This window comes from Saccostrea echinata, unplaced genomic scaffold, assembly GCF_033153115.1.
Source record: "Saccostrea echinata isolate AGI-Se365-2 ecotype Australia unplaced genomic scaffold, CSIRO_AGI_Sech_v1 ptg000009l, whole genome shotgun sequence".
NCBI lineage: Eukaryota > Metazoa > Mollusca > Bivalvia > Ostreida > Ostreidae > Saccostrea > Saccostrea echinata.
The window spans coordinates 54,083,858-54,110,151 of record NW_026889758.1 but is presented as its reverse complement, the minus strand read 5'-3'; the positions used below and the strand labels follow the sequence as shown (position 1 = coordinate 54,110,151).

General features: G+C 32.0%; 1 protein-coding gene across 1 annotated transcript; it reads left to right on the top strand.

The window, feature by feature from the left end:
- Positions 1 to 476: 476 nt before the first annotated feature.
- Positions 477 to 15,669, top strand: LOC133182897 (uncharacterized). Its single transcript, XM_061317746.1, has 5 exons — positions 477 to 921; positions 13,323 to 13,541; positions 13,737 to 13,753; positions 14,830 to 15,146; positions 15,237 to 15,669. The coding sequence occupies exons 1-5, from the start codon at positions 477 to 479 to the stop codon at positions 15,655 to 15,657; spliced, it is 1,419 nt and encodes a 472-aa protein (XP_061173730.1). The 3' UTR covers positions 15,658 to 15,669.
- Positions 15,670 to 26,294: the final 10,625 nt, after the last annotated feature.

Genomic DNA, 26,294 nt, shown 5'->3' with positions numbered 1-26,294 from the left:
CTGCGCTGCAGAAAAATTTCAAACCATAATCAGAGACTGTTTGGAAGGCCTAGAAGGCACTCGAAACATCAGTGAAGTTATAATCGTGCTCGCAAAAACACAAGAGGAGTGTGATCAAAGACTTGAGAAGGTACTACAGAGATTACGTGAGAAAAACATAACTTGGAACAAGTCAAAGTGTGAATTTAACAAGAACTCTGTGAAGTTTTTTGGATACCACTTAAGTGCAGAAGGGATGGCAGCCGACCCAAAGAAGATAGATGACATCAAGTCAGCCGCAGCTCTGCAAAATCCAGGTGAACTTGGCATTGGAGCAAAGAAGAACAATCAGCATTTGACGAACTGAAGGATAAACTAATCACTGATGTTATGGCTTATTTGGATCCAGAAAAGAAGACAAAACTACTGGTTGATGCGAGTCCAGTGAAAATCGGGGCAGTACTCACTCATATCTTATGCAAGCAAGGCTCTCTCGGATGTGGAAACGAGGTACGTACTCCCAGACAGAAAAGGAGGCTCTAGCCATAGTTTGGGGAATTGAACATTTTCATCTCTACTTATTTGGCGCTGAGTTCATACTTACAACTGATTATAAGCCCTTGGAGATAATCTTCGATAATACAAGAAGCAAGTCCCCTGCCAGGATTGAAAGGTGGAGGTTGCGATTACAGCCCTATGACTTCACTGTTGAATATCGTTCCGGGAAAGGAAATCAGGCTGACTATATCTCATGGCATCCTCTGAAATGGGAAAACACATTCCGACACTCCAAGATAGCAGAGGAATTTTTGAATTTTGTTCTATATACAGCAAAGTCAAGAACCCTATTACTTAAACAGATTACTGATGCTTCAGACAAAGACCATTCAAGAAGTAATATCAAGAATGCTGAAAGGAGAGTGGAAGACGACTCCAAAAGATGTCAGAGTTAAGTGTACTTTCGCATTCTTAACAAATTGACTGTCGCACCAACAGAACACGACAGCATACTATTATTTGAAAACATAGTTGTCATACCACTCACTCTTCAACAGGATGTAGTAGCACTAGCACCTGGAGAGAACTTTTCTTTAAAACAATAAATCCGCTTTAGAAAATGCATGTTTTGTAGAAAAATCTATTCTCGAACTTTTGAAGAAAGATCTGGTCTGGGAAAGTTTTCAAGTTCCGTTTTGTGTAAATCCTTAAACAGTTTCTGCGAACAAAAAGCAAAGGATGATACTGGATCTAAGATATGTAAGGCCATATTTGAAATAATGTTTGTTTGCCCTTTAAGGTAGGAGGGAGATTTTTATTTAGAAAATAATTTATTTAGACAAGATGAGGAAATTCAGGAATAAAAAGAAGAAAAAATATCTTTCCTGGAGATTAAAAAAAGTTTCGAGTCGGACCATTTTTAGCCAGTCGGTCGGGAGAGGGCAAACAAACAATTTTTTAAAGATGGCCTAAATTCTCTTCTCATGAAAAGTTAAATTTAAAAAATAAAGAAGGTCTTAACTTTGAAAAGAAAGGAAATTATATGATAAAATTTGATTTAACTAGCGGTTATCATCATACATCATTATCAATATCTTGGATTTTCTTGAAAAATTAACGGAACTGTAAGATATTTTGTCTTTTCCGTTTTACCTTTTGGTTTAAGTTCTGCGGGATATAAAATATTAAGATCTTTAGTAGCACTAATCTAAGATCTAATTCATTCCCAACAATTATGTACTTAGACGATGGTTGGTTCTGCGACACAAAAGAAAATTGAAGGTTTTCGCAGGTTTTCTTGTTAATCGAGGGGAAAAAAAGAGTTATGGGAACCTACTCGGAAACTACACTTGCTGGGTATTGAGTGGGATATGTGTCAAAGTGTTATTAGTATTCCATATAATAAATTAGAAAGTCTGCACGCGAAGATTTCGAGAAAATACGTGTATGTGAGGGATCTGGCTTCAATCGTCGGCAGTAATATAGTAATTTCTTTCAAATTTCCTTTAGTTCCAATTTGTCAAATGTTTACTAGACATTTACATATTGCAATTGCTCAAAAGTCTTATTGGGATCAAATTTTGCAAACACGAAAACCGGCATCCGACGAGTCGGCATCCCCAGATAGAGTAGATTCAAATTTGTTCAAATTTAGGGTGGGTAGGGTGGGGCCACAATGAGCGATCAGAGTTTGACATAGGGATAGATAGAGGAAAATCTTTAAAATTCTTCTGTTTAAGGTAGTTCTATACTCGGCACTAATTGGGCTCAAGGTTGAAAAACTTGGTTTCAGAACATAGATATACATCCCAGCAATGGACAGACATAAGAAAAATTTTATGTCAACATGCTTATTTTTCTGCTATTGCCTCTCAGCAGTATATACCTGAAAAGGCCAAATATTGAAATTTAAGAAATAGTTCCTGTCTTCAAAATTGTCAATAAATAAGAATTAAAATCTATACAGTCAAACTATAATACTCAAAATAGAATGGAAACATGTTATCAAACCATATTTAATCATTGTTTTGCGTGAATTATTATAAATATGTGCATTTTGATGGGCTAACGTATCAAAATGTAACTCAAGAAAATATGCTGCACAGGTCAATCTGGGTCAATTTAAAATATTTTTATGGACTCAATCTATTAGAAAGTGTTTTCTTTTTACAAAATAATACCTTAGAAAAAGAATTAGCTAAAAAAATTATATGTTGACGCATTACTTTTCATGGTATAAGCTCTGCACTCTAGGGACCCCCATGAAATTTTTCTCCAAAAATAATATTGTGCCACATTTTACTATACATTTGTTGTCTGAGTGCATTAATAAAGTTGTACATATGTAAAACAATAATTATACACATCCAATAACTACTGTCCCTAAAATTCACCTTGTTTTAGATTTTAAAAAAAATATGTATATATACCACTTGTTAGTAAAATTAGAGACAATGAATCTGACTATGATTGACAGATTCTGCAAACTGGATGATCTGGGTACAGAAATTTGGTGTGCTGCAAGTGAACAAACTATTTTCATTTACTTCAATTCTATTATATTAAAAAAATATTTTTGATTTGTGCTTTAATCCGATGGGTTTGCAGAAGGGGGGGGGGGGTATGTGTCTATAAATTATTATATTTAATTGTATGTCAAAGATAGTCATGGTAACCAACTATTTAGAGATATATTCCAAAGAATTTCTAAACATACAATGTAGCAACGGAAAGAATGTTTTAGACAAATGACGACAGACATGTGACACCCATTTATTCGATCTGATTAAGATCAAATCTTGGACCTGCTTCCCAAAATTGGTGAAAAGTAATGGAGCATTTAGATTTCAGAATGCCAAAATTTTGTGGCCCAAGGTACATGATTTTATTACTGCAATTTCTCTTTCTCTTCTACTTTGAGAGAGGCACAATATTGTATATTTACCTAGGATGTTTCTTCCAATGTATAAAGTTTTTGTATATGCAAATCATTGAAGTGACAAAATTTATATGTACTTGACAAGCCTTTACATAGAGGCAGACAAACATCATTTATTTGCATTTTACACACTTTTCCCTACATGGAGACAAACATTATCCACTTATCTAAATAGATGACATATATACTGCATACAATAACTAGTAACAAGACAAGTGTTAGCTTTCTTAAAAAGCTTGTCTGACGTGAGCAAAATTTATTATTACATGACGAATTAAGAAAAGTTGTATCCAGCGTAATCAACATAACTCTGAGTCCAGAAACAAATTATTTTGCTTAAAAAACAAGAAAAAGTCAATCCAGTGGCATCAATATGAAATAAAACTCGGTTCTGAATTTATTGTATGTATATATATAATATATTGCTTGTAGCTTTCTTTTTTTTCATGGCCATAGGAACCGGGGAGAGGAGGGAGACTTGGGACCTCCCCCCCCCCCCTCCCCTTAATATAATATTTTTCCCATGTATAATTATATGCTGTAGAAAACATAGCTTCTTTATGCTTGTGTACCATAAATCGTGTAAATAATAACATATTCTTAATTTTTTTTTTTTTTGCATAATAAAGAATTTTTCCTTGATAGCCCCCCCCCCCTTGAAATTTTTGAATTCCCCCCCCCCCCCCGTGAAATTTCTTCCAACTGACCTGTTCCTGGATACATAAATATAACCAGTGCTTTTAAAAGAAAAAGTCACAACAGAAAAAATCTGAACATCAATTGGTAAACAGTTGGGATAACTGTGATTTTTTCAAAAAATAATAAACTTATAATACATGATTTAATATCTTTGCCTCTAAGCAAAAAAGAAAAAAAATGTTTAGCAGCTTCTATATTTCATTTGGATATATTTTTACTATGATTGAATAAATCAAACGTCTGCAATGTTAGTAACATGTGTAATTTCAAAGGTAGAAAGACTTTGTATGCATTGAAAATAGACATCTATTAGTTAATCTGATAAGGATATTCGGCAAATGTTGACCTGACCAGCTTCATTCCTGCTGTTTGCTGAATCTATTTACCGGTATAAATCCACGGGCATTAAACGCTAATATTTTTCTTATCGCAAAACATTGATTTGATAGGAGTGAGGAAAATAATTTATTACGATAACATTTACGTACAGTATTTAAACGTTAGTGTCTAGGATAAATTCGCACTTTTCTGAAGACTTTTGATTTGTCACATGCTGCAATCTTTGGGATATGTATGAAATCGCATCATAAATATCTTCAGGTATGGTAATAATTTATTTTTTCCTTTTTCATATAGTTTGCTGACAAAGGTTTGAAAGATTTTTTCTACTAGAAAATAAGAATTTTCTTTTGAATTATTTGTTGAAACCTAAGAGATATTATACAAAATTCAAAAACAACATTTTCCAGTAAATCAAAGATTTTTATTACAGTATCTTGATGAAAGTTTTTAAAAATGAACTCTACATGATTCTGATATGGATATTGATGTAAAAATTCTCTTCTTAATCTTTTATTATAGGAGTTTATTATTCTCAAAATATTTCAGCAAGATAAAAAGAAAATTTACATTAGAAAAAATGGCTGAACACTTGCAGCAGAATTGGCCACCCATCGAAATCACGTCGGCAATTCTCATTCAGGTGGAAGGAAAACGTGCTGTACAGCGCATTATTGAAGATAGAATATGCGAATCTTTTACGAACTTTGTACACAAGAAAAAACATGAAATATTTCATTTACGCGTCACAAAGCGCTGCTGTTGCTGCCGAACATCATCCTCACCACAAGCAAAGACGTTCATGTCTAGAGGACAATGGCAACAGCTTTTTAAGATTGTTCGTTCAAAATGTCCATTCCAAGGTTCATGTTCCTGCAAATACGAATCTGTACAAGATGTCAATGTAGATTCCTTAGATACACAAACATTATTCTTATTATTACTTAACATCGGTGATCTTAAGGAAAAAGAGAAAAGAAATCTTTCCGAATTGCAAACATATTTCCTTACATTACATACTTTGTTTGAAGATTATCAGTGTGAAGAAGATGTGGATGAATATGATTCTGAAGATGGTTTCTTCACTTCGGTCGAACAAATTCTTCTTGATATTCTTACAGAATCTGGATATGGCGAATTGAAAGAAAACATTGATTTCTTAAAACAGAGATCAAGTAAATATTTTCGTAAATGTTTACCTGTCGTAAGGCTATATTCGGACAATGAGAGAAGGACGGCAGATCGAATAGATAATTTGATAAATAGGACTCAAAAGACATTAAAGGTGAGTCATATTTATTTCTTCCAGGGATGGGACCAATTACATAGGAAAGTAATTAATTAAATTACTTGCCCAAAATCTTCAATTAAATTACCATAATATGGCATGTCAAACGTTGCAATATTCGATCTTTTCCATTTGTATTGTATAACTTTCCATTTGTATTGTATAATTTTTATTTGTATTGTATAATTTTCCATTTGTATTGTATAACTTTCCATTTGTATTGTATAATTTTTATTTGTATTGTATAATTTTCAATTTGTATTATATAATTTTTATTTGTATTCTATAATTTTCCATTTGGATTTTATAATTTTCCATTTGGATTATATAATGTTTATTTGTATTCTATATTTTCCATTTGTGTTGTAAAAAAATCATTTGTATTGTATAATTTTTCATTTGTATTCTATATTTTCCATTTGCATTGTATAATTTCTTATTTGTATTGTATAATTTCTTATTTGTATGCGATAATTTTTCATTTGTATTGTATCCGAGGATTGTTTATTTATTTCGTTACGAAGGATGTCATTGGTCATAAAATTTAGTCTGTATAAAGGTCTCAGGTGCCCATCACAAACTTAGTCTGGTACCCTTCCCACAATTCCGATCGCGCACTCTCTACAAACACAAACTCGGCTCCTCTATTTGCGGTGCATGCTAAGGGACGACCATTTGATTCTCGGGGGGTGTCGAATCCGATTATTTATTTTCATTCTCTCGCAGGAGAGAATATTAATTTCCAATATGACCAGAGACAAGGAGAAAAACAAAAAGAAGAAAATCCGCCCAAACCCGAAAACTCAGTTTTTTGGGGGTTGGGGTAGTTACCACCACTCAAGGTCAATTTATTTATTTTCTCAGTCAGCATTCCTAAGGACAGATTATTATTTGCCATCTACCAGCGCTCCCTTTTTAGAATCCAATGACCGTCTAACATGCACGCAAATACATATGCCGCCGAAATATGGCTGAAATATTGCCGACTCGGCGTTAAACAATAATCAATCAAGCAAGCAAGCAAATACATATGAGCCCAGTTTGCTTTGAGCATCCGGAACATCTTCAACCCGATACAGGCTGAAACTTGACCAATGAAATCCTTCGTAACAAAACAAATAAACAGTCCGCGGATACAATACAAATGAAAAATTATCGCATACAAATAAGAAAATTTACAATACAAATAAGAAATTATACAATGCAAATGGAAAATTATACAATACAAATAAAAATTATACAATACAAATGAAAATTATACAATACAAATAGAAAATTATAGAATACAAATAAAAATTATACAATACAAATGAAAAATTATACAATACAAATAGAAAATTATACAATACAAATAAAAATTATACAATGCAAATGGAAAATTATACAATGCAAATGCAAAAGATCGAATATTGCAACGTTTGACATGCCATACCATTACCATTACAAGGATTTTGAAATGTAATTAATTAAATTATAATTACTTTGCAAATGTGATTAATTAAATTACAAATTACATTTTAAGAAAACACTTAAATAGTTATGAACGTTCCTTTATATTCATATCTGATTCAGATACATTTTTTTCAACATTTACATTATTTACATGTTCATCAGTTTTTTAAATATTGTCTTCCCTAACCTGATCGTCTATCAGGTCTGAACCTTTTCCTGTTTTCACTGGGGCATCTATACTTATAAATTAATAAATTTTACAAATAAACTCCGAAATGGGTTCACCAGAATTCTTACTTACTCCTCTAAGAATACACTAGATACAAGATGATGTCCGCAAACTATATTTAAATTTCACTTATTAAGTATCGTAAATTAAATTAAAAGTCTAATTTCATTTTCTATAAACAGCCATGAAGTAGCAAAAACGTGAGTACGGTGACGTCATCACTGAATTATTCAATCAAAACTTGATTTAAATGATATAAAAGAAATAAGTTGTGATTATCAATTAAAAAGGGAAATGTGTAAATCATTTTCGTCATTCACCGATCTTAATTTTCACGGATGCTTCTAGATTATCCATCATATAGCATCGATCCCGATGTTACAAAGAAAAGCTGCATGAACATAAAAAAAAAAGCTTTTGTGTGAGTGGTCATTGAAATAATGGTAAATCATTGATAACACTGTAAGTTGTCAATATATATATATATATATATATATATATATATATATATATATATATATATATATATATATATATATATATATATATATATATATATATTATATATCGAACGACTATTACATTTTTGTACAAATGTAGTACATGTAGGTTTTCCTAATAAATTTATCGTAAAATTTGTATATATTCCTCATGAGAGCAATCAATAATTTCATTTTTTCTGAATACTGTATTTTGTATCAAATACTCGGCCTATTCATAGGCTGTTAAAAGCAAGTTTTTACACAGGTATTTATAAATATGTATTTATTTAATTGATACGTAAAAAAAGTAAAGTACACTTTTTTACATATCGATAAGGTACATACATATTTATAAACCAAGACCCAAGTACCTGTGAATTTTTACACCCCCCCCCCCAATCAATTTATCAGTAAAATGTGCATATTCGCTGCTGTTATCCTTGACGGAAATGAAATAAGAGCATCTGAAGTACAATATCCATAACATACTAGTATAAAAGGTTTCACAATAAACGTCAATTAATGAAATTTGTTATTTTTCAAGTTTTTACAAAAAGGGAGGGGGCGTACATCTACTTCGTGCGGGATATTTCTTCCTGCTTTATGCCTGTAGGCTGTCAGTAGAAACTACAATATATTTTCTGTCGTTAGTGGTATAAATTCAATTCCCCGCGCTTGTTTCATCTATATAGTACATTGTATGTTACAGGAATAGACAGATAATGACTAACAAGTTTACTCATGTTTTTTTACCTAATTCATATGTGTTACAAAATTTTATGTCATTTTAAAGCTTTCTGATATGTTTATGTAAAACAATGGATGCAATTTGCCTTGATGTTTCCTTTTTCAGCATTCTAAACTATATCTCAAATTGTTGGTATTTGACATATTGTGTGTCAAACTACCATAAATGCAAAGTCAAAGTGTGTGTAAAATATCTATGAAAGTTCAGTGTCAGTATGTTCATCACCTTAGGGCACTAATTAGCACCTTTAATCACTCCTAACACAAGCTGTAAACAAACAGTAAACAAAGGATTATAAGCCCTTGGACTACCAGTAATTAATTTAACTATTGATTCATAAACAACTTAATCAGAATTTATATTTATATGTAAATTAAACACAGATATATTATTTTGATTCGAAAGTTTTAAAGAAAATGCACAAGAGGGAAAAAAATCACTGAAAAGGGGAAACATTTAAATTTCTTTAACAATTAAAAAAAAACAAACATCAAAAGTGGGAGGGGGGGGGGAGGGGGTCATTCAATATATACATAAGTGTAATTGAATGTAATTGAAAAGTAATTGTGAATTACATGCCTTTTCTTGAAAGTACTTAATTAAATTATAATTACATGTAATTGAAAATTTGGTCAATTAAACATTACTTTCAATTACATCGAAATTTGTAATTAATTACTCCACATTACCATTACACTTTACCATTACCCCATCCCTGATTTCTTCATCGTTTTTAGATATTAAATTGACTTTATTCACTTTCACATTTTGTGAGCATTATGCTTAAAGATATTTTCCAGAGTTTGGAAACAGAAAATGTAGAGTCTTTTGAAGCAACCAAAGAAGAAAATTTGGAAAATGAGGTTACTCTAAAATCAACAATTTCAGGTTAGTTAATTTGTAGTATATTTTTTTTTATTAATGTTAACTTCTGACTTGATGACAACACTTTATGATCTGCATTACAATTGTCTATTTTACGACCACTTGGCCAAAGTGTCAAAACTCATGATGATTTTTTTTGTAGGTATAGACTTTTAAAAAGTGCATAGTTGAAATGTGTTGTAATACTTACTTAAATCGTTGTTTTTAATTGTAGAATACAAGATTTTAGTCTCAAGAAGAACATTTGAGAACTAATATCTGTGTAATTAACATGTCATAGGTTTTAAAAAGGTTTTATTATTTCTAAATAATAAATGTTATACTTCAAAATTAATATATTTTCACGAGTTTGTACAATGTTTACTTGACATTAATGTTACCGAAATTCTCCGAGCACGTGTTTGATATCTTGCATGTACATCTAATTTGGTACAAACTACAGATTTCTCCTCGCCGCTTCTTGTCACTGAAAGACGCCTCGCTCTATCCTCAAGAAGTCTTAAGTGATTTTCTGGTGATACAGTACACTTACCAAAGATATTGGCAGGCGCGGATCCAGGAATTGAAGTGGGGGGGGGGGGCATAAAGTAGGCTGGGGGTCTGGGGGCCGTCTTGAGGCCCCCAGCTCCTGGATTCTAGAGACTTTGTAGGTTGAAAATGAGGTCCACCGAGTAGACAATTTTTACATTTTCTAGACTAAACTATGATTTACGCTAACTTTGACAATTGTAAGGGGATGGGGGCGCTGGATGCACCCCCCTTAAATCCGCCACTGATTGATATATTCTTTATTTAGCGATCTCAGTGAGTGAATAAAAGGACAGAATTTAAATAAAATTTCTTAATACTCCAAGAAAATCACTTGCAGACAAGTACACTACCCGATGAAAGCTTATTTTTAAATAACTGCGAAGAATTATATATCTAATGCGTAATCATATCTTCGAAAGTTACGAGAAAAGTGTTCTTAGCATGAAAAGCTATTCATAATTTAAAAAACTTCAATGACGTCACCCATTGTTTTTAGTCTACGTATATTTTACGGATTCAATCAGCACTTGTTGGATATTTGAAGATTCAACTGGCCATTAGTTGGATATTCAAATATCCAACTGCCTATCGGTTGGATATTTAAATATCCAACTGTGCATAAAAACATACATAAGCAATGAACAAAAGAGATAAAATAGTTTTAAGATGTATTTCCAATGCACATGAAAAATAGTAATTACTCCGAATTTGTCACACTATTAGAATTTATTTCCAATGCACACTGAATTAATTAATTCGCATTTTTTTTCACACCATGAGAATCGTGTTAAAAATGCACTTCCAATGCTCACAAAAATAACAATTCCTCTCAATTTTGCACTATATTAGAGTCTTGTCGTCATTAAAATATCCAATATTTATCCGAGGGTATTTTTACAGAAATGTTTCCAGTCTTAAATTTTAAAAGCATCTCTTTTTGACACGCTTATACATACATTTTCACCTTGAACCTTAAACTACTTCACTTCCTGTTGGTGAATATCATTTCAAGGGTCCGTTATCAGCAAATCCCCTCTGATTATTCGAGGCTCATTTCTGTTCTCATACTTCCTAAAACAATTTAATAAATTGACAGCTCGTCTATATTTTGACACCATTTTTATTGCAGATCTTGATATGGCATAACGGCGACAATTTTTACATCTGATTTAGCACTACTAGAAGTATTGTCCGAATGGAACTCCATAAGATTCCAACACTTTTCCTAAACAAATCTTCATCTTATATGAAATGATAAATTTCCAAACGTTTATCAAAATTCTCTAGTTTTCTTCTGCTTTCAGGTCAAAGTATTCAAAACACTATCTAAACCTCTCTAAATTCACTTTGGATTTAAAAATATTCTTCGTCTGATTTCACGACTGTTCAGTACAATGGAAAGGTTTGAAATGGCATTAGCACCATGCAGTTTCATGTTCACTAGTCCATGAATACAAGGAGTGTTCGATTAGGCTATTGTATTGTCACCCCTATTAATATTATTGTGATTTAAATTCAAGGCACGTGGTGTAGGTTGACCCATTCAAAGGTTATAACTTATAACCTTAAAGGTAGAACCGGTTTTATAAATAAATTTGGCAGTAAACAGGAAATTGCTATAATCTGTTTCTTTTAAAAACTTTCTGAAAGGTTTTCAAGATTTTAAACAGAAATGGGGTGGCATTTAAAAAATCACAATCTACTTAATTAATCTTCGCTTTTGTGATAATTTACGGCGAAAATTGGAGCTTAGTGGTGCTAATTTTTCCAAAATCGCCGATACACTGGTAGAAAAAAATGTATATGATAAACCTTTGTTTACCTTATATGGCTTTTGCTATTAATACGCACAGAGCATCTTACCACCAACAATTGACCAATCATTGAATGAATAGCAACGTTAACTTGACACCTATATGTTTACATTTTACTTCGAACACGTGGTTCAACTCAATCTACGATCGATATTGAATGGATTGGAAAAAAAAAATTTAAAAAACTGTTTATATGAAAAAATACGAAGAGTAAAAACTATGAAAGATGCCAAGGGCGTTTTTAATTTGTTGTTACGTTGTTAATTAGAAAATGCATAAAAAAGGGTAGTCTGTACCAAGTTCAGAACACTAGCGCTTCAAGGTTAAGGAAAGCATTCCTTACAATTAAACAGTTAAATTTCATATTACAATACCCGTGATCATCTGTGCTTTGTGGTCAGGGAACCCACATGACAATTGTATTCACCGATAGTACAACAAAGGAATGCAGACGAAAATCGCCTTGCAGTATGACTTTAATAAACCTAGAATTCCACGTTTATTTAACATGTTATTAATGAATTGTTTGTAATTGGGAGCATGGAAATAATAGAATAAAAATGGACAGCATGAAAATGCATGCAAATGCATGGAAAAAAATGTTCTATGTGCCTTTCCGATCGCCTTGTTTTTATTTTTCAAGCGTAAAATTACTGTAGTATCCGTTGTAATCCACAATGCAATTCAACTCATTCAGATTAAGCTTTATTGGTACCCCATTTGCTAATCTAACGCCAAAAAATATAGTCCCAGTTCCCATGCAAGCATTAAATTATAATACATAAGTGCAGAAAATAATGTTATGAGGAGTACTTATTGACGTTTGAATGAATTCAAGAGAGATTGAAGATTAGTACATTTCTATAGATATTATTCAGTGCTGAAAAATGAAACGCAAGATAACTTTTCTGTTTACCATGTATTCACGTGCTAATCACTTCCTAGCCACATTTCCGTAAATAATTTACCTTATCTCGTTGAAGTCTCGCTAGATCTCACCAGAGCTACTGTGAGAGCTACTGGGAACTCCTCGGATTTTATAATTTGCAGAACACCGAAAAATAAAATGTTCCGAACACATTAGTAGGGGTGATTGTGTCACTGTTGGATATCTAAATGGTCTAGATCCTATTGTATTACAGCAAAGTTGGATATATGAATGGGTGAATATTTCTTTGGGGGTCAAAAGCGGTGAATTTTTTTAAGTAAGATAAATAACTCGATAGTGTTGAAAAGTTAAGAGAAAACATACCCTCCTCGGGCTTTCGGCCCTCGGAGGGAATGTTTTCTCTAAACTATTCAACACCATCTCGTTATTTATCCATTACAGAAATAGTTTTCAATATCCTTTCTTTATGATTATCGGATGGTAGATCTTTTAATGTTCCTTAAAACACGAATTTTTAATTACTTACAATCATCTCTTTATTTTTGTCTTAGATATTGACACAGATGGTTTACATCACAGATACTACGTGACAGAAAGTTTTCCTCATTTTAATTACGTGTACAATTTGGTGAAGGATTGTGAATTTCGTCTGCGGAAAATTTCTGATGAAATTGATGAAGTGATGACACCTCCAAACGAGCTTATAATAAAAATAAGTTTTGCTGACGATGTCTCAAAAGAAGATTTAAGAATTATATCCAAAAAAAGAAGTTAGATTTCTATTGTTTTTATCTTAGTCGTATTTACAGTGACGTTTTCAATCATTACAGAGGAAACAGTTTCCTTGATTTCATCAGTAAATAAATAACTTGCGATAATAATTTACAGTTTTGTTTGCTTTTCATCTGTTTCTTTAAGGCTTTTTAATGCTTTGAATGCCCTTTTCTCCCCATTATTAAACATAGGTTCAAAGAAACGGAAGGCAAACTTTGGGTAGCAGTACCTCTAATTTGTTTTGAAAAGTCGAAAATTGAGGTAACAATGCGTTCTTTTTTAGTGAATTATTTTCTTCGTTGATTTTGTAATGCTGCATTTATTTACAAATAAACTGGTATAACATTTAGATGATGAATTTGAAGGGTATTTTCGAGTTGATTTGTAAGATGTCATGAAGGTTTCATGTTTACTCTCCAACGAATAGAATGTAAAAGGAATTCGTATAAATGTGATAATAAAGTGTTTCATTATTGACGAATACTACTATGATGAATAGAAATGATCGCACATATTTTAACAAATGCACAGTAGTTTATCCTCGATCTCTGTCTAGGAATCTTTCCTCAAAGGCATCAAAATATGTATATGTATTCAATCTTTTTAATGATACAGTTTGATAAGGGCACGAGGAAAGAATATAGACGGACAAATAATTTGGTTCTCAATATAATAGGAGTCTTAATAAAAACTCTTTGCATACACTTCTCATTACTCTCAAAAATTTAGAATTTTAAAGTGGAAAAGAAGGAAATATACACTATATAACCAAACGTCAATGCGGGCGCCTGTTTCATTGAACATGGTTTTTGTAATATTGGTAATGTTTCATAAGATATCACCGTTCACGGTAGCTCGGTCGGTAGAGTGCTCGCTCCGTGATCGGAAGGTCGCGAGTTCGAATTTCGGCCGCGATTAAGTCGATAAAAAATAGGTAGCAACTGTTCTTCGCCATGCGCTCGGCACTTTGAAGTATAAGTTGCGGGCCCTTAGGATGAGACCTTAAAAACCGAGGCCCCGTGTCACGACAGGCGTTGGCACGAAAAAGATCTCTCACTGGTATATGGTGACGTCTCTATACGAGTGAAAAATTCGTAAAACAACATAAAATCAATCATACGATACTAGTATTTGGATTTATAAGACATATACTGGAATGAGTTATATCAAAGTCATATTTGGTCCCTAAATAAGACGCTAATTAGTAAAAGGACATTTCATACATTTAAGAAAATGTTCTCTTTTACAAAATTAAATATTTGTATTCATTTTTTTTATTTTTAGGTACTCAATAAAGGAGAAGCATGTCATAAGATTTTAATAAAAACTCAATATGATGATAATACTGGAAATGTACACCATTCCATAGCCGTGGTAGATCGAAACCGAGAAAAAATTCAGGAAGCAATAACATCGTGCTTGGAGGAAACCTTAATTCGTACATTGGAGAAATGGATAAAAGCAGTGGGGAGTGTGTCATCAAAAGCTGCTTCTAAACTGAATTTTGAGATGAAATCTGTGTTGAAACACATCTTTAAGCTTAATTTACCTGCAACACTTTCCAAAGCAAAGAGCGTTGTTCCATTCACCATCAAAGAATATCTTTAGGGGTAAATTTTACTTTTAAAAATACGCTGAAAAAATGGTCACTTTTTAATCTCTATATTGTCCTATAAATTATTATTTTGCAGTCAAGCAGGAGTTAATTCATTTGGATTATGGAGAAATGGGGTTTTTAAAGTATTTGTTGCCTGTAGCACGGATAAAGGCGAGCTCAATGATGAACTGAAATTACGGGATCCCGATTTTTTTGAGAAATATAAACTAGAAATAAAAGCAAAGAAATTCGTGCAGAAAAAAACGTTGAAGCAGGGCGACGCAATACTGGGAAAGGAGGGTGATACAGTCTACTCCGCAACCCTAGGTGGCTTGGTGAAAGAAAAGGACAATGATGATAATATATATGGTTTGACATGCAACCACATTTACCCCCAGAAAAGTCAATCATCGTATGCAAGTCCGCACGGAGAAGATTTGGAAATTGGGAAATGTGTATATACAACTAGAAACAAATCTTGTGATTTCGCGGTCGTTAAAATTAAGGAAGAGTAAAAAAAAAGAGTGTGATCTTTCCTTTAGAAGAGAAGATGGAAAACGAGCTAAAGCGAATGTTTACACTGAAAACGATCTGGAAAATATTGGTATAGTGTACAAAAGAGGCGCTGAAACAGATCTAACGAAAGGAGCTGTTGTTAGCTGGGATCATTATGACGTTGTAGATAAAGAAAATAAAGAGCACATTTTTCTTATTGAGGGTGTAAATACTGTGTTTTCTGAACAGGGTGATAGTGGATCTGTTGTGTTTTCCAGGAGTCAGACAGTACAACAGAACAGTGTTGATGTGTTGGGAATGGTTTATGCCAGCAATCTTGAACTAGTGGAAGAGGAAAGCGCAGAAACAAGCCGGGAGGATGAAAATGATAAGTTTTCTGTACATTCCGATGATAAAGATATAGAATCAATGGAGCCCGAAGTAAAACCCCACTTGCCCAGTACCAATGATCCTATTAATGAGAAAAACCACGCAAGTATCGATTACGAAACATCAAACACAACAAAAGACTCTGAATATTTCACTTGTTGTTTTCGAATTGACACTGCTTTTGGACTTCTGGAAGAAGAAGAAAAATTAGCTGTCAAATTTGAAAACGTTACATCGTCTGAATCATCCTCACAATCTTTAGATTCTGATGATAGTGATGGAAATTAAGTAAAAAAAATAATGATTTCAAAACAAAAGCGGAATATTTTAGATGTATTTAATGTGTAACATTTCTCAGCTGTTGATCGAATTGCTAGATCTAGAATTCTTACTGTTGAATTAGCAGTTATCGATCTTATGAGGGCTTAGGATATATTTGTGCTTCTTTTCTTTTTGATTTTGTGGGGTTTTTTTTGTCAGTTTGTGTGAAATATAATAACAATAATTTTGATAACAGAGTCAAATTCAATTATCCTAAATTCTTGACCGAAGAAAACATGTTATTTACTTTTTTCTAGATCTGGTAAAATACAAAGGTTAATTTAGAGCAATAAACATATATGCCGTTTTTGTATTGCTTCTTATAATACATGGATCATGCGGGTGTAATCTTTGACCGTGACAGCATTATGCTGACCCATGATTTACAAACATTGGTCCCCATATACCCCTTGGTAAGCCAAAATCTTGTTACAGTCAAAATACAATTTAAAAAGGGCTGCCATACTGATTTCTTTAAAAACGTTCTGATTGTACACACAAGTACTTTGAAGTTGATATTAAAAAGATGCTTGAATTTCTGATTGACAGTATCTTTGTAGTTTTTGGAGATAAAGTCTTCCAACAATCTGTCGGAATCTTCATGGGTACCAATGGCGCCCTGTTATTAGCAAATTTATGTTTGTATTCATATGAAGCCGAATTCATTCAAAAACTTCTACATGTACATGAAAAGAAGAAGTCTCCTGCTGTGACATTCAATTCAGCATTTTAGATATATCGAGGACGTCTTGACTATAAACAATATTTATTTTCATTTCTATGTTGATTTGATATATTCCTTTGAACTCGACATAAAAGATACGACAGAGTCCGTTTCATATTTTGATATTTTACTAGAAAAAAAAACGACGTTAATGGTAACCTAACAACAACACTTTATGATAAACGTGATGAATTCAACTATTTCATTGTCAGCTTCCCTTGTTTATGTAGCAGTATACCATAATTATCACCTGCATATGGAGTTTATGTCTCCAAGTTATATAATTCGATACGCAAGAGCATGCTCTACGTACGAACAATTTCTAAAACGAGGCAAGTTACCGACAAATAAGTTAATGAAACATAAATATCAACATACTCGTTTAAATCAACATTTCGCAAATTCTATCGTCGATACAATGACTTTGTCGGCAAGTTCAATCTATCATTAAGTCAAATGTTGACCGACGTTTTCCATATTAATTATTAGGCCATTATTTTCACTGAATTACCCACGGATTTTTTCGTTTGTCTGATCATGACAATGGGTACATGGCGGGTGTGAACGGTCGACAGGGGATGGTTACTTCTCCATGACACCCACCTAATCCCACCTCTGATGCATTTAGAGGTTCGCGTTTGCTCCGCTCCAGATTTGTATTGTTTCAATAGACTTTTGAGCATGAATACTGTTCGTCATATTCATATTTCATATATAATAACACCTTACGTACAGCATTTCATATGACATTGTCTTTCTTGCAAAAATATCATCTTGGAAGAAGGCAAAATCATGTTGTAAATTCGTGAATTTCACCATCAAAATTAAGAGGGACGGACCCTCTAATAAGAGAGATAACTTTCCAAGTTAAAAATTCTTATATTACTCATAGTTTACTTTATCAGAGTTCAATAATTGAGACTTAAGAGTAGTCGATTCGATTAAACCTGTCATATGGTGGAAACATTAACTTCTATTTCCCATGCCTATACTTTTCAATTTGTTTTGTTATTTTTGACAAAAACATTTAAATCCGGTTCTAAACCCTTACAAATTGAATATGCTTTACCTTTTTATTTGTTTATTTTAAAAATGCTTTAATGTATCAAGTAGCAAATGTAGAATTTAATTAGTATTACATTTTTCCCATAAAAATATTATAAGAAAAATAAATCTTGCTTTTCTTATCACCACATATAACATTGTGTCTTAGGAAGCAGCGCTTTCGTATGTTTTCTAATATGAATTAAATGGGTATGACAATAAATATTATTTTTATGTACATTGTACATATCATATTTTTATTTTTATGTTGTGATATAAATTATTACTCTTCCAATTCTCCGTGTTAATTAAAATTTCTGTATATCATGATCTGATATAAAAATCGTATCTGAAAAAATAAGCAGCGCTTCATACATGTACCTCATACTATTTTTCATTTGAATCTGATGCTATAGCTCTTGATGAAAATGAATGTTGAGAATTTTTTTTGTTTAAAAATGTAAAATTTAGAGTAGATGGTTATTAGTCCTTAACATGTGGTATTTGAAGGGGTCGGTTATTTAATGTATCAACTTCAATATACATGGTTTTGCTTGATGAAGGTTTACATCTAGACTGTATTTAATATTTATATTGTTAATCCTGAAATTGCATATCTGAAAGAAGAAATAAAAATGTCTAAAAAAAAAAAAGATTTTGCCAATATGATCAAGTGTTTTCTTCTTATAACTCAAAATGTTTCATGAATATTTCAAATAATTACTCTTGACACCTGATTAAATTACAAAGCTCTTGTAGCAAAATGATGAGGGTTAAATATCTGTAACTTTAAACCTAGTATCGCATATAAAGATGATTTTGTGTGATTTTGTTTCTCTGTAAAGTAATGCGAAGTTATTCTTGCACGGAGAAGTATATAACTTATTATAATAAGTTTGTTTTTGGAATATTCTTCAAGCTTGTCAGATAAGTATTCAAATAAAGATTATCTACTGACAAAACCTTCGACGCTTCACCATATAAATTGCTAACCTCTACATATTGATAGTCATTTTTACGCAAGAGGATATTTATCTTTCTGTATAACAAAGAAAAGGAAATTAGATACAATTTGTCACTAAGACATTTAAGCAGACAGACTGGAGCCGACAATTATGGCACGCCGATTGCATCAAAATTATTTTCTGCACAAATCATGATTTTACGGAAGCCCGTTGAGGCCAGCTCAGAGAAAGAAATATTTTTTATTGCGTTTAAACGCAATAATTATTGCGTTTAAACGCAAAACATTGCGTTTACTCGCAATAATTATTGCGTTTAAACGCAAAAGATTGCGATAAATCGCAATGTATATTGCGTTTAAACGCAAAACACTTTGCGTTTAAACGCAATACTTTTGCGATTAAACGCAATACTTTTGCGATTAAACGCAATAGTATTGCGTTTAAACGCAATAGTATTGCGATTAAACGCAATAATTTTGCGATTAAACGCAATAATCTTTGCGTTTAAACGCAATAATCCTTCCTTATAAGGATTTGTTTTGCATTTAAACACAATGATACTGTAGTTTCAAAATCGAACATGAATTAGTCACAGCTTATAATTACATGTACTAGGACCCGACACTTCAACTTTGAGGAGATCCGATTTGTTCTGTGTCTTTTTGCAGAATTTTCCAGTTTTTGAAAATTGTAATAAAACAATGGCATCCTAACAACCTGAATGTCATAAATGTATTAGAACCCAAAACTCTTCATGAACTCTCTGATCAATTGCTTACGTGTATCACAACTTATAGAGAAAGTTTCAGTGGTATTAATAGCACTTGTCAATTTGATACATGTAGTACACATCGATCAATCTGTTTTCATTTGATCTTGATTTTGACCTCATATAAATCCATCACATATGTTCTTGTGTTTGCTGTATGCAACCATAGGAAGGGTTATGAATGTACATTGAAGTCTAAATACTTCATCATGTTGTACGTAATTCCAACATTTCCTCAGTCCTTTCCAAAAATCCCTTTATGCATGATTTAAACTTGTGACTGCAACGTATGGGACAGTTTTTTTTAGCAGAACAACTGACCGAAACTTCATTAAAAATGTAGAGAATAAGCTTAAGACATGTCTCGTTCTTAGGATTCCTTTGTTTTTACAACCCGACATTTTTTCCTCCTCTATAAATTCTTATTAGTGATTTACCTTTCAGAGAGTGTTTGCTCGGAGAAATCTGATTCTATAAAGACAACACACAATTTCCTAATAAGTAAAAAGAGAAAGAAATAAAAGATATAAGTATGCGTGGGTCCATTTTTCTCTGCAAGGTTTGATACAAATGACTGCCTTTAAACACAAAGATTATTGCCTTTGAACGCAAAGATTATTGCGTTTAAACGCAATAATTATTGCGATTAAACGCAAAAGTATTGCGTTTAAACGCAAAAATTATTGCGATTAAACGCAAAAATATCATTGCGATTAAACGCAAAAATTATTGCGTTTAATCGCAAAAGTATTGCGTTTAAACGCAGAAGATTGCGTTTAATCGCAATCTTTTGCGATTAAACGCAAAGTGTTTTGCGTTTAAACGCAATATACATTGCGATTAAACGCTATGTTTGGCGATTAAACGCAATAATTATTGCGTTTAAACGCAATAAAAAATATTTCTCTCTGAATTGGCCTCAACGGGCTTCCGTATGATTTTATACACTAGCTTGATGAAAAATATACACGAGTAAAATAAAAATGCACGTATCGGTAAAAATTGAACATAGTTTGAAAGATTATAACACAAACACAACGAGAAATACACGAGTCCGAAATTTTTTACACGATTAAAGGGGTTTAAAATGCACAAACACGTAAAATTAAAATTGCACGAGCAGAGGAAACTAAAAATTACACAAACAATTTTATTGCGCATACAGCTGCGCATATCATTATTATGCACATAGAATATTCATTGTGTTCCCATTATCTCTTCATGAATGCTGGATGTAATCGAGAGAAAATGGCGTTGACGATGACATGCATGTTTGTTTGTTTCGTTTATTTCTTTGCTAAAACTCGATCCGATTTCTAGCTAATGCCAACTGAACGAATGAACTGTTTTCTTGTAAACTGTGTGAAAAAATTTAAAATCTGCGCGGAGATATTATGTTTTTCTTATAGTGATCGAGATCCTAGCCAAAATATGAAGGTATTTTATGATGCCGGACACAAATTGTGACAAGAAAGGAAAGGAAAAAGTACCATTGCATATGATGCACTCAACTCCGAACTAAAATTTATATTCAAAGACGAAACACAGCAAACTCTAAATTCCTAACGAAAAACAGTACGGCTGTCTATGATCTTGATTTTCAAAAAATGATAGAATTATTTAGGTGGTTTTTTGTTTGAATAAACGCTCTCGGCCTTTGAAAATTCTCTAACTTATAGATACAACTTTAACAGAAAGTACTTGAATAAATTAATTAAATTAACACATGCTTAATAAAACGATCCATAAAGAGGATTCTTCATGAAAATGATGTCAGAATTATTGCTGATTATAATCATTGAATTGTAGAATTTATTTTGGAACTTTTCATTTGTACTAATTATGAATTCATTTGGGCAGATTTTTTTTTTTCATTTAGGAATAGGAAATAATTCAGTTGGCTGGATATACATATTTTTTTTTTCAAAAAGCTGAAAAAGTGGGGATTACCTGACCTTAGATATACACAGTACAGTATGTATTTAAAGTAAAACATGAAAAAATATTTATTTCTAACTATAATATATCTTTACTTATAAAATATGAGGATATCAATTTTGGTGGGATATTTGTAGCGTACACTGTTATGAATTCCTTCCAAGATACCGCATATTTTCAGTCATAAACTACTCAATAAAAAACATGACATTCCTAAGGTTAAGCGTTACCCTCATTCGTAATGGCGATTATTTGATAAATGTTTTCACAAGACCAGATAAAGGGAGAATATATGTACTCTATGTGCTTTATGTACATGCGGTTTTGTGTTTTGTTACTTAAAATTTGTCCAAATGAAATAACAAAACTCTACTTAAATGATCCTGGCACTGTGAAAACACATGCATGATTAGTGGCGGATCTGGTTCGTGGATCGATTGGAGTCACAACATCTGAATCTATGTATTTATTAAAGTTTCAAATCGTTGAACCATAATAACACATCAGAAATTTTAAAACAAAGTGAATTACTAATCACATCTACGTACAATGATACAAATAAGAAAATGGGAACGGATATAATAAATAGAAAGAACATAGAACGTGTTTTATAACTCTTGAAAAATGCAAATAAATCATGTTCTTTATGGAGCTCGAGGTTTGACAAATATTTTCCAAGATTACAAATTCTCATTACATTTCGAATTCGTAGGCATAAAATTTTAATTATTTTCCAAACACTAAGTTACTTGTAATAACACTTTTTTACCCAAATCTATGGCCATTATAAAAAGAACATGACTGTATAATTATAAAATGAAAACAATCTTCAATAACATTCAAGGAACATATTTGATACAAGATCCACTTTTTAAAAGATTAATCATGTGCATATCTAATCCTTTTGAAAATTCAGATTATGAGTAGAAAAAGCCTTATCTATGCAATTTGTATTTTGTACGTATACATGTACAAGTAATTAAAAGGTTTGCTTTATAGCAATATTGTACATGTGCATCAATGGAATCAACCAGGTCTTGTTTTACTTCGAGCATAAGAAAACATATGATGAATATAAACCTCAAGAAATCTTTGTTTTATTACCGTGTGCAAATTTATTTTTGTCAAAATATGCATTGATAATAAATATACATGTGTAGCCAAGTCCCAGCTTATTAAGTTCATCTTGTATGTCTTCTTGAATTTGGTCTTACAAACATAACCCAAACATAACCTACTTCTTATGTAAATGTCCACTGAAAAGTTGGTCCCCCCCCCAATTTTTGTTGTAGGATAGTTTAAATAAAAGTAATTTGGTAATGTCTTTCGAAAAGAAGTCCCCCCCCCCCCGAAATATGATTTTCGAGTTTGGACACTTTACCTTTTTTTTTTTTTTGCTTGTCAAGATTTTTTCAGGTAAGTTGTAAAAAAAGAAATTCTGCCCCCCCCCCCCACTTTCAAAAACGATACTATGTGTCTGTATTTTATAATTTAGAATTTTCTTATCTCCTTTGTATGCATTTTACCTATTCAAAATAGACTACATTTAAAAAAACAACATAAATTAAGCTTTAATTCACATTTTCATGGAGCTTTATGAAATCACCACACGTTGCTCAAAAGTCAAATTCCACAACCCAGATGATCGCAACATTGCTTCAAAATCTTTGTATGAATTGCTATAGCTAGTAATCTTTGATAAAAGGGTATTATTGGTGTGTCAAATAGATATAAATCGATTAGCGTACAGGTGTCTTTTGTTCCAGAACCAGCAGGACGCATGCACATTCTTGATTATTACCAAAAGTATACACACGGCAGGTGGTGGAGGGGAAGAGTTTGATTTGCTCCTGTATTATATCATATGTTGTTTTTATTTATTTTTATTTAGGCCCATATGTCATTGTTTTAAACTTTCAAAAGAAATTGCTATAATGAGGAATGACATACTTAAAAAAAGATCCAACAATTAAACATACAACTGGTAATACGCATCCCCCCTTTTTACGTTATCTATACATGTATACTGTATAGAATGTTTTTTTAATCGAGGGTATTCATATACTTCTTAAGATTGTGTGCCTGTCAATTATCTACATGTATAATATACGTTGTACATATTCTTTAGAGTCTAGCGGAATTTTAAAAGAATCTTTTTCAAAAAAGATTATTAACATGTTACCTCTTTTGTATTTATAATGCGCATATGTCAGTTTCCGTTTTTACGTTTGTGTAATTTCCTCCCTATATCGTGTAAATATTTTGTTGATTGTGCAGTTTTTCAATAGTTTGTGTAAATTTCAATAACTTCGTGTGTATTTTCCTACGGAAGCCCGTTGAGGCCAATTCAGAGAGAGAAATATTTTTCATTGCGTTTAAACGCAATAATTATTGCGTTTAATCGCAAAACATTGCGTTTAATCGCAATAATCATTGCGTTTAAACGCAAAAGATTGCGTTTAATCGCAATGTATATTGCGTTTAAACGCAAAACACTTTGCGTTTAACCACAAAAGATTGCGATTAAACGCAATCTTTTGCGTTTAAACGCAATACTTTTGCGATTAAACGCAATAATTTTTGCGTTTAATGGCAATGATATTTTTGCGTTTAAACGGAATAATTTTTGTGATTAAACGCAATACTTTTGCGTTTAATCGCAATAATTTTTGCGTTTAAACGCAATACTTTTGCGATTAAACGCAATACTTTTGCGTTTAATCGCAATAATTTTTGCGTTTAAACGCAATACTTTTGCGTTTAATCGCAATAATTTTTGAGTTTAAACGCAATAATCTTTGCGTTCAAAGGCAATAATCTTTGTGTTTAAAGGCAGTCATTTGTATCAAACCTTGCAGAGAACAATGGACCCACGCATACTTATATCTTTATTTCTTTATCTTTTTACTTATTAGGAGATTGTGTGTTGTCTTTATAGAATCAGATTTCTCCGAGCAAACACTCTCTGAAAGGTAAATCACTAATAAGAATTTATAGAGGAGAAAAAAAATGTCGGGTTGTAAAAACAAAGGAATCCTAAGAACGAGACATGTCTTAAGCTTATTCTCTACATTTTTAATGAAGTTTCGGTCAGTTGTTCTGCTAAAAAAAACTGTCCCATACGTTGCAGTCACAAGTTTAAATCATGTATAAAGGGATTTTTGGAAAGGACTGAGGAAATGTTGGAATTACGTACAACATGATGAAGTATTTAGACTTCAATGTACATTCATAACCCTTCCTATGGTTGCATACAGTAAACACAAGAACATATGTGATGGATTTATATGAGGTCAAAATCAAAATCAAATGAAACAGATTGATCGATGTGTACTACATGTATCAAATTGACAAGTGCTATTAATACCACTGAAACTTTCTCTATAAGTTGTGATACACGTAAGCAATTGATCAGAGACTTCATTAAGAGTTTTGGGTTCTAATACATTTAAGACATTCTTTGATTACAATTTTCAAAAACTCAAAGTGTTTTGCGTTTAAACGCAATATACAATGCGATTAATCGCAATCTTTTGCGTTTAAACGCAATAAAAAATATCTCTTTCTCTGAACTGGCCTCAACGGGCTTCCGTATAGAATGACTTATTGAAATAATTTCATTGTTCATAACTCTTATTATTAACTTCGTTTGTTACTTTGTTAATTTTTTGCATGCAGCATTAATTTGAAGATTTATGCTGCAACTTTGTATCTTTTGTTTGACTATTAAGATATTATGAATTTTCTGAACAATTTATTTTTTTGAAAAGATAGAATATGTTTAAATGTATAATAAATGTGTCTCTTGAGTTAAGTACTGTAACCCATTTAAAAAAGTTTTTGTCCCATGGGTACTTAATACTAAAAAAAGTTTTTGTCCTATGATTTTCTTCAATGAAAAAAAATCATTGTCCCATGCCTGTTTGTACCGGTCCCATCATTGTGATAAATTTTGCTTGGTCCCTTATATAATACTTGTGCTTGAATAGTATGACCTCCATATTTATTGAAATTCCAAAGAACCTTTGTCTGTTTAAAAAGCAGTTCTATTAATGCCTCTTTTGTAAACTTGTGCATATCTTCATGTGGAGCAAACTGGAGAAATGTATACATTCCTTTTGTATGCGCATAATATTCTACACCCACTCGACATCCAATGTACTTTTATAAAACAAACTATCAACAATTCTACTACATTTTAGCTGCGACCCAACTTGAACAATTAATAAATTTAACTTACTTTCAACATTTTTTTTAAATAAAAAAAAGGATTCCAAGTATTTAATATATAAAGTAAATGCTGAAGAACGAAATCCAGTTAATAATATATTGAATAGTAATACAGCATTATTATTTTTTTTACATTATGAAAATCTTAAAATATTAACCATAAAATTATATTTACTAGATTATTTACTAATTATATTTATTAAAGTACTAAATCGGGTATTTACATGAAGCCTGTTGTATGCTAATCATCACTTCCTGTAATTAACTAAATGCATG